Source organism: Anser cygnoides, chromosome 2, assembly GCF_040182565.1.
Source record: "Anser cygnoides isolate HZ-2024a breed goose chromosome 2, Taihu_goose_T2T_genome, whole genome shotgun sequence".
Lineage (NCBI taxonomy): Eukaryota > Metazoa > Chordata > Aves > Anseriformes > Anatidae > Anser > Anser cygnoides.
Genome location: NC_089874.1, coordinates 15,955,897 through 15,966,178, shown reverse-complemented (window position 1 = coordinate 15,966,178; position 10,282 = coordinate 15,955,897). Strand labels below are relative to the sequence as shown.

The following is a 10,282-nucleotide window of genomic DNA, read 5'->3' as shown; positions in this document are numbered from 1 at the left end:
GGTAGACCTGTGTGGTGCCAGGAGTTGGACTCATTGATCCTTAAGGGCCCCTTCCAACTCAAGATATTCTGTAGTTCTAGAATAAAGTGATGAAGAGAGAGGAAAGAGAGGAAGCTCAAGAAGATGAATCAGCTCAGAACCACATAGGCAAAAATCCTGATAGATTCAGTCAGTCTTTAGTAGTAATTTTTCTGATGTGTTTGCTGTGTCCCTTGGCAGTGTGATGGACTTAAGTGATTCAAGAGAGTTTTATGTGTAGCATATCGTATATACAGTGATGCATTTTGACATTTACATAAAAAAACCCACAGTATTACAGCTTCTCAGTTCATCCAAAAGGGACGCTATCCCAGGCCCCTGCTTATAAAAAACTTGGACAGACTTCGGGCATGTCCCTGCCCCTCGCTCAGCTTAGGCTGGGTCAATGACTGCCTGAGCAGTTTGTAGCTTATCAGTGTAAGTAACTGCAGATTTACAACGATCACAGTTTAAGCAAAGATAACTGGTCAGGAAACAAGTAAAAAGAATAAATAAATAAATCAGGACAATTTGACACGCTGATGTCAAGACTGAATAAATGCACAAATTTCAAAGATTTTTCTTCTCTTTATTTAAACACAAATACATTTACAGCATGCAGGTAAGTTAAAACTATATGGCGTCTTCCCCAAACCAATTGTTTTAAATGCATCTTAAGTGTACTGAAGTTAATTCATATTCCACAGGTAGACTTGTCCTCTCATGTCAAATTTAGAATTACGCACAGTAGTGAGTCAGCATTTAAGTTATGTAAATAATTTAGTTGTTCACCAGAAATAAATATTATTTCACCGAGTTCCTATCCTAAACCATCTTTAAAAAAATATGATCTAGAGGAACATAAAAGTAAGAACCAAAGACTGCAAGTTGAAACAGCAGTGTTGAACATTCCCTGTATAGACTGAATATTAATTTACAAAAAACAGTAATTGTCCTGTCCAGCTGACCTACGACAGCCAAACCAGAAAACAAGAAGTATATATCTTATTTAACACTTTAAGAGGCAGTTCTTGGTAAACTTCATAAAATGTTTAAAATAAAAAAGTTTAAATATAAAAAGGTACACTGAGCTACAGGCTATCATTTCTTTATTTTAAACAGGAATTTTCAGCACCAAAACCCACGATAATTACCTACAGGAATGAAACCCCCATTCACAGGCATGAGAAAAAAATCCTGCTTCATCTGAATGCATTTTAAAGAAAGTGGGGTTTTGTTTTTGATTGTAAATTAACAAATCAAGGCCTGAAAACCTGCAGTTAAGGTTGAGGAAGATAACAGACAGTATTGTTTCCATTATGAGAAGTTTCAATTGAAATAGTTTTTGCTGTTCCTTTTCTTTCTGCAGAGTGCTGTCTTTAGACATGCTCTAAAACAACTGCAAGTTTGGAGTGTTTGGCAGCCTTAATAAACAGAACAGTCTTAAAAGCTGAAAACTCCCAAATAGTGAGATTTCTGACTGATACACTCAACCATTAAAAATATCGAACTATTAAAAATTCAGTCTACTGTAGATATAGAAAACAAGTGGTTCAAGGTCTAAAATCTGACTACACTCCATCATGATATAAATACTTTTTCTATTTATATTATAAAAAGTTGAAAGTGATTTGCTGCTGCTGAACAGTTATAGAATCTCTACCGTTTCCAAAATAACTGATGAGTACCCATCAAAAAATTCAAACTAACACACAAAGTGGTATTAACAGGGCCTGGAAAGCTGTCTAAATTCTTTCAGCAACATTAAGTTCCTTCTTTCTCAAAGACCTGGAAACTAGTTTCTATCCAGAAGGAGGCTAAAAATTATAGTGGCTAAACCCTATAAATAAGTTAGGCAAATTATACTAGAAAAACCTAAACCCCAGATTCTGCTCAGTGGAAGTATTGGAGCTCAAAAACAAAAAAAAAAACATTTCATTAGCCACTTTAGAGGACTTTATTGCAAAGAGAAGAAAAATATTCAACAACTACTACTTTGGACATTTCATATACCTACTTACAAACGGATTACAAATACAATTCGCTATAGTGCTTTATTTTTATTTTAAACACACCTCTGGGATTTCCAGATCCATAGTTTTAAAAAGCTGTATCCTTTATAAGGTGTATCTGAAATTGTTGCTGAAATTAATTTTAATTGAAAGTTAAAACTTTAGCTGAAAATTCCAGTACTGTGTATGCAGTGGAATATCAAATTAAATTTTAGATTGTGCTCATTTCACTATTTTACAACAGCGAAAGTGAACCACCACAGATGTAGACAAATGGATAAACAGGCTCATCAGAATGAAGCAGAATGTTTTCACTCTACCAGACTATACTGTGTGTAGAATCAGGAACAGGACAGATGAGATAATCCATTGCCAGAGTCTTTTGTAAACTTCAGTTTACTCTTATTACTGTACAATATTTAACTCTAAATAACCCGATAAACGGGCATTTAATCAGATAACAGTTACACAGCCTTGTTCATATTGAACTCTTTAGTTCTGTGGTGCAGCGCTCGCAGTGCCTTATGGCAGTTGTCGTAAGCACACTTCAGTATTCTTACACTGTACAAAGAAATTTAGTTCCAATGCTCTATGTAGCATTCCAAAAGAAAACCATAATGTAATGTAGAGTGCTGTTCTAATTCAGTGGGACATGTAGTGTTATGTGAAGTGATAAAAATGAAAACATACTTAAACACTGTTGCACATTCCCTAAGACAATAAAATGTACACAAATTAAGCTAGAAAAATTGAACTAAGATTTTCTTAATGTACATTCAGCTTGGCACAGTGCAGACTAAATTTAAGACATGAAAGACAAACCGTGTAATGAGCAGAGCTACACTTTAACTAACATGTCATTTTTCAAGACGCCAAAATTGCACTCTAGTTTGTTTTTTTGGGGGAATATGGGCAGGGGGTAGGAAATCAGTTAGCAGAATTTGTAGAAGGGGAAAAGAGCTGTACAGGCCAGGTATAATTTATACATTTTCAAAAAATAATCCTACAGTCCCCAAAGGGAAAGATTATTGTCATGGAATGACTCCCTCTATACGATATCCAAGCCTCCTTACGCTGCATTTACCGTTCAGCAACTGTAAATGAGAAAAATAAAGAAGTTAAGTGTTCGTACCTCATAAACCAAGAAAGCCAAGCTATTTATATTTACAGTAGATTACATTCATTATTTACATCGCTTTTAAGAGCTCAGTTCTCAAACCGCTTAGATAAATGCTAACACAACATCTGCTTTAGAATAAGACATTATGCAATGCTGGAAGCATTTAAGCAATGCTGGCTGTTACCAATACAAATTTACACCAAGATAAGCTGACTAATGCAATCAAGACCAGATACCCAAAGCAGTGAACATTATAATCAAGCCAATTACAACCCATCTCCATTTCTTACAACATTGCTACTTTTCCAGGGAAGGGGGAGAACTGCCTGGGTACCACGTACCCACCTAACACCTGCTGCAAAGTTTTGCCTTGGCTCTTTTGGGAAGATGAGGTGGGAATGAAGAGATCATCTGGCATTAATTGCGCTAAAAATGTTTGATCTATGTGAGGAAATAACAGCTGACTTTTTTTTTTTAAACACTTCCAGAATCATTAAGTTAAATGGTGGTCTCCAAATGTTAAACAGCACACCATGCTTCTACTGTACCAGAACTCCTACCCTAACCAGAAACTCCGATGCTTAGTATCTGTATTAATCCTCAGAAAAAAGATACAATAGACACTACTACAGAGAAAAATGCTACTGACTGGTTACCTAAGTATTCACAAACTCAGGAGATATTTATATTTAATAATAAAATGAAGTTCAAAGTTTTGTTCCCATACTTCCATAAGGGAGAGATTCTTCCAAAACCAAAATAAGACAGTTCGAATAAATGAAGCTCATTGCTCTGCCTTTAAGTGCTAAACTCAGCTTGATTCTACAGCAACGAGTAATGTGCCAATGCCAGAAGTAGTAGGAAAGCTTTACAACTGCTTAAGGGATCCTGTACATATATTATGTAGTGGGGGTTTCTTTTATTGTTGTTTTGTTGTTTGTTTTAAAAAGGGACTTTAGCCAATACTTAGATATTTTTCACTCCCAGATGATTAATCTACAAATAGTCCAAAAGTCAAAGGGCTAAGTCTCCTATTTAAAATCCCAGTGGCCGACAGTGAAAGCTCCTTCTCCAAAGCAAGATACAAGCTCAAAATTGAGTAAGTTATCGCTGATTATATCAGCTGTAAGTACTCTTAAAGATGTGTAAGACTAAATAGACTCTCTTGCTGGAGTTGTAGGCAACATTATTTTAGAATGAGTTTCCACACGCTTTAGGCATCTAAAAATATATCAAGTCAATCACACCTTCATATACCTCTGCATTGGACAGTGGAGCTAGATTGATTTCATAGTTGAAGTAGCTGCAAGATTACATTCACCCTGTCAAAATATTAATCAAATGTGCATGAATTGCCAGCTCCTTGGTCATTCAAATTAAACCTTATTCAAGGTTGAAGTACATAGCACTTCAACCTCTACTTTAAGAGAGGCTACTGAACAGAACCAGGTACCCTAACTAGTTCTACTGCCTGATTTTCTTCACTAAATTGGATGGAAAACTTTGAAAAGACATTCAGCTAATATAAATGAATGAAGACAAGATTAATAAGCTGCTCTAAGTACACTTCAAAAAAAAGGCCCAGGATTTAAGCACCACACAATCGATTATTTTAGGATTATTTTCAAACTGAAGATGCAGATAACCTTAACTAAGGATTTCTAGAAGGCATTCATATTACAACACTCAAAAGTGAAGATGATGACAGAAGATGCAGTAAAGCATTACTCTTGGGTAACTAACAGACCAACTACAATGCAGACATTAATTAAAAGACTTGATTCTGCAAGTAACTTACGTATATTAAGTACCTGACTCAGTGTAATGATTTATGAGATTAAAGAGAGATTATGAGACATATTTGAGAGGTATTCCCCATTTTTAAAGTGCACATATTGATTCCAACTACCATACTTGTATTTTAATTAGGCAACAATTAAAGTTTACTGGATAAATACATGAATTTTTCCATTAAATGCTTCCAAATTACAGACACGTGAAACAGTGCACAAAGTTAGTAAGAACAACATAAGAACAGGGTCACTTTTTTTTATTTCATTGCTGACTGCTTTTTGAAGGGAACCATTAAAAAAATACTAGCGAGACAAAATAATTTAAACTCTCCAAACTCTTCTCAAAAATTAGCTATTTGCTGTGGCTGATAACGATATCCAATCGACTGTTTTTACATTTTCTTCTACTTCATTGTAACTCAACAACTACCATTTTACAATAAATGCCAGTTTTAGAACAAAAAAAAACAGAATTAGTGAGGTACACTGTTCCTCTAGCTATAAATTCCTGAAAGAAGTTAATTTGATTACTCAAGTGATTTTATACAACAGAATGGACTGTAATAATACTAACAAAGAGTGGTCACGCACTTAAAACAAATCCTACAAGCCAAACTTACACTTTGTCCTGCCGTCCTCCACCTCCACGCAGTGCAACTGGCTGGCTGTTTTGAGTGAATGCACCTCCCCCACGAATTGCACTTGGATGAGTTGGAGAAGCTGCTGGATGCTGGCCAGGACGGATAGGCTTAGCTGCACGAAACAAGACATGACTTACAGATATGTACACAGCAATTTCATCTTTCATTATTCAAATTTACTAATGCTTCATTTTACAGCGGCCTAAAAGTAATAATCAAAATTGAATGCACTTTGAATTAGAGGAAAACAAGTTTAGGAGATGGTATTCCAAGAACCTGTCAGATTAGTATCAAATATAATCAGCTCTGAAAAATAGACAAGGTTTTCCTTTTATTATCCCTACTAGTGTTAAAGCTAACAAAGTTTCTGAAAATGATTTTCCCCACATGTATTATCTACCCCACCTAATGTATTTCTTTGTAAGAGTCCTATTTCTTGTCAGTAAGAACTCAGACAATTCACCACTCGAAGTTGTGTTATGTTCCTAAAAAGAACCATTATATCCTGCTGTTTCTCTCACACCTCCTCAATGATATGTCACTAGTTTATTTTGCTCTACAAGCTAGTTATTTTGCTCTATGAGCAGTTCTGCATACTGGTTACTCCACAAATAAACACCACTCCATCAAATACTTACCAGCATATATTATGTAATTTGCTATATTTTGGAATTCATGTAGTTTTGACAGGAAATTCACAAGCTGCATATGCTTTCATAAATTGCTTTCAGTCAGTTTTGCGCTAGCTCTTAACAAGACATACACAACTGTATAACCGTAAGAGTTCTGCCACGTTAAACAGAAAATACATAAACAGATATTAAACTACAGGTAGCAACTACATCAGAGAAACACTTCTCAACTTCTGCCTTGCAGCAAACTAATCTCCTGGAACACGTGTTCAACCAGACACTTACGTACAGGAAGCTTTATACCTGCGGTAAACTCACTAGAGAATTGTTTGTTGTCTTAGAGATCACTTGACAGAAAGATAAAGCAGGAATGCATCAGTTTTTGAGCTGCCACTTGAGGAGACCAAAAAACCCATACCAAAACCCCTCCCAAAAAAAAAGTTTCAGTCTGGAACAGCTCTTTACAAACCTACGGAATACAAGCAAAATTCAACTCCAATGTTCATTTCAGCTGAATCAGAATTTAAGGTAAGTATGTTGATTACTGAAGTCCTTATACAGGTGGATCCCATAATTACTGGTCCAACAAAAACACTGTAACAGGCACGGGTAAGTCCTTCACAGGTCCCACACCCTCCTGGTCCTCAGTACTTGACAGCATAATAGCAGGTGGAAAGGAGGACCAAGAGTATGACTGCATTCCACCACACAGTAAGAAACTCTACTAGCTATCATTTTTTTTTTTGGCTAAGAAGGGCTACTGAATATTACATGTTTTGGAACAAAGAACCAAAAATACTAGGTGAAGGATTTTTGGATGTTAGTTGGGGGTTTCTGTCTGCCCCCTCCCAACCAAGATCTAAAGAAAGCAAGACAGTTTTTGTTGTTGTTCTTGAAGGCAATGACAATCTCTCACATTGCCTTGAACACCTACTTAGCCTTAGAAATTCTTATGAAATAATGTTACAGAGCTAAGACCCTGTATTCAGCATATTGTTTTGTTCTAGGAAACAACACATACAGGACAGAATCCTAGGTAAGACTTTCCCAGCTTGTAAAAAAGTCCAGCTATCAGAAGTCGGTCATAGAAGAGACCCATTTAATAAGAAGCACACAACAAAATGCACACACAGTCTGACTAACCACAATATAACTCGTGGTTGAAAATACACCATGTTCACGCAAGTGAATACAACTATGGTTGAAAAATGCACACATAAGAAGATAAAAAAAATCAGGAGAGAGAGAAGTTTTAGGAGCCAAGGGGTTCTCTACTAACCAATTTGTGCAGAATGTCCTCGTCTGGCCATGTTTTTGGATCTTACAGCTTCCTTTATACGGTCTACTTCCTGCTGATACCGCTTGCGATCACGAGATGCATTCTCTTTGGCTTCCTTCAGTGCAGACTCCAAAGCTTTAACTCTTTCGGCCGTAGCCCTAAGTCGCTTCTCCAGTTTAGGAAGTTCACAGCGAAGATCTGCATTATCACGTACCAGCTACAAAAATTGAATCTATTATTTTTTTGGTCTCTCTCTCCATGGGGAGAACCAACCAAGAACCCCCACAGGCTACTGCATATATACTAATGTGATAAAGTTTCATTGTATATATATATATTACAGCATCACATTAGTGTATCTGTATATTTATATATATGTATAAATATATATATAACTATATACTGTATAGTCGGGCTACTATACTATGCATACTTAAGCTTCTAGTAAGTCCAATAGCTCAGCACTACGATTATCATTTGAAAGCCCGTTACTGTGGAAGGGCACACTGTCCAACACAGGCACTTGAAGACTACATTCTTATTTAGTCAGAGGGAAACAGGCAGGCATCCCTCAAATTGGAACAGTAACTCTAAATGCTAACTTCTGATCTTCCTTGATTTTAATGCAACTATTTTGTTATATACCCCCATGCACTTAAAATGTCTATTAAATGAGTCTATAGGAAAACTTTAGTCTATTGTTTTATATCCAGAAATGCATTCGAGACATGAAAATATTTAATTATAGAACAGTTACTTTATGACCAATAGTTTTTCAGTCACTTCCATAATAATGAAGCTTAAGTAGCTTATCTGTTTTTAATTAAACTTGAAATTAAGCCTCATTGTACCTGCTTGTGAACCTTTGTAAGCTGTTCAAGATTATTCTCAAGGAAAGAAATCTTCTGTTTCTGTGCAGCACTGCCTCCTGTATCATCTGAGTCAATCTCGGCACTCTGCAGTAACAAAGGCAGAGGGAGGAAGAAAAGATGCTGAATACAAATCTGAACTTACATGTTAAGATCAAGCCAGAAAAAAAAAGATCAATTCAAAGTTTAGTTTTAAACTGAAATTTACACAACAATCTCAGAGATACCAAATTTCCTTACAGTATCACTTTACCTTTTTCACTCTAGTGGCCAGATCTTGAACAAACAGCTTCCGAAGATTGTGGAGAGTCTGAAGTTCTTTAGCCTACAGTTAAGGAGGAGGGAAAAGACAAAAATTATTTCTGAAGGAAAAAAGTAAGTATTGACATTTACTTTGGCAAGTATTCTGACTAACTTACCACAGTCTCTTCCAAACCCTTTAAATCTTGCCTCGCTTGTTCCCGCCTGTCCTGCATAACCCTAAAAGAGAATATATTCAACCTGAAGCATCTGAGCAAAACTGGAAACGTTTTAGGAGACTAGAGAGTGGTAAACACTATATGGTATAAATAGAAAATGTCTGTCTTTCAGCTGAAGTCCTCAATTAAGGTTATCACCAATGGATGACAACACTCAAATGCACTTGAGGTGGCGGAGAAAGTTGCAGGAAGAAAAGAGGGAGTACTTTTAACACTGAAGGAATACAAACACGTACTTTCAGCTGCATAAATTATGAATTTCTAAAATGATTAAAGAAAGATTTTCAGAATCATGTTCAGGAATGTTTGGGAAAAATCTTATCCTGCAAAATGCTCTTAGCTTTGACCAACTGTGAAAGCGTTAATTAGTACCAAGGGATGGCCTTAGGATTTTTTTTTTTTGTTCCACCACCTCATCCCCATTACATTTGCCAAAGTTTGCATCATAAGCAGTGGAATCTCAGTTTCCAGGAATATAACCGAATGACACTACTTTTCAGAGCTGCTGTCTTCCTATTTAATGGGAAAACACTAACTGCACCACTAATGTTCTCTCAGAATTATATTGCAGTGCATGTCTTACTCTGACAGGACACAGGGAAGGGATTTGGACTTCTCTTTTTAGGAATCAAGGTCAGAAAAAGAAGGCCATGGACTGGATGAAAACAAGCCACTCCTATTAAGTGGCCAGAATATGAGCTTCTTTTCCTCTTGAAAATTCTCCTCATCCAGTTATGTTACCAGACCACAGTTAAATGATTAAACATCTGAGGCAATAAAACATTCTGAAGAATGTCATTATCCATTTTCCAGACCTCACTGGAAAAGTCCTTTGCCATGCACATTTATGATATAAAATGGAAAATAACTGGATTGAAGGGGGAGGACATTTTTAATGCTTCTTACGGGTCTTTGGAAGAGCAAAGTTTCTAACACAGCACATGCCTTTAGGGGATTAACGCTCTCTCTCTCTCTATATATATATATATACACACACACACAAATATTTTAGCCTGCAAAATGAAATGACAACCACAAGTGCATTTATCAAATCTTGTAAGACAAGAAAATCTATTGTAATTGACACTGAGTGGCATATGAGTAAATGAGAATAAGATGGATTCACAAGACCAAAGCACTATTAAAATTTAAGTCACTTAAACCAACGTTGTATTTCATAGTAAGGCTACTGAAAAGAATGTGTTATTGGTTACTCGTACAGACCAATCAAACCTGATTGTGTGAACTTTATGATTAAAAACCTGAAAGTTGCCAGGTGCTTCTTAAGAAAAACTATGTGCTTTTGAAAAAGTTAAGTATTCTTAACCTCTGTAAAGGTAAGTTTATATATGCCAGAAATGGGGTGCTACTGATAGTCTAGTAGAATTTAGATTATGGTGAAATTTCTTGAAGTTCATAAATGCTTTTCAGCTTGACCT

At 36.1% G+C, this 10,282-nt stretch overlaps 1 protein-coding gene across 2 annotated transcripts in view; it reads right to left on the bottom strand.

The window, feature by feature from the left end:
- Positions 1–586: 586 nt before the first annotated feature.
- KIF5B (kinesin family member 5B) overlaps positions 587–10,282 on the bottom strand; it is a 35,715-nt gene continuing 26,019 nt past the window's right edge. For both annotated transcript variants that reach the window (XM_048076610.2, XM_048076611.2), the window contains exons 21-26: positions 8,784–8,844; positions 8,618–8,689; positions 8,347–8,451; positions 7,496–7,712; positions 5,564–5,696; positions 587–3,124 (exon numbers count right to left, since the gene is read on the bottom strand). In XM_048076610.2, coding sequence (XP_047932567.1) covers positions 3,118–3,124; positions 5,564–5,696; positions 7,496–7,712; positions 8,347–8,451; positions 8,618–8,689; positions 8,784–8,844 — 595 coding nt within the window. In that variant the 3' untranslated portion in view covers positions 587–3,117. The remainder of the gene's footprint in view (positions 3,125–5,563; positions 5,697–7,495; positions 7,713–8,346; positions 8,452–8,617; positions 8,690–8,783; positions 8,845–10,282) is intronic.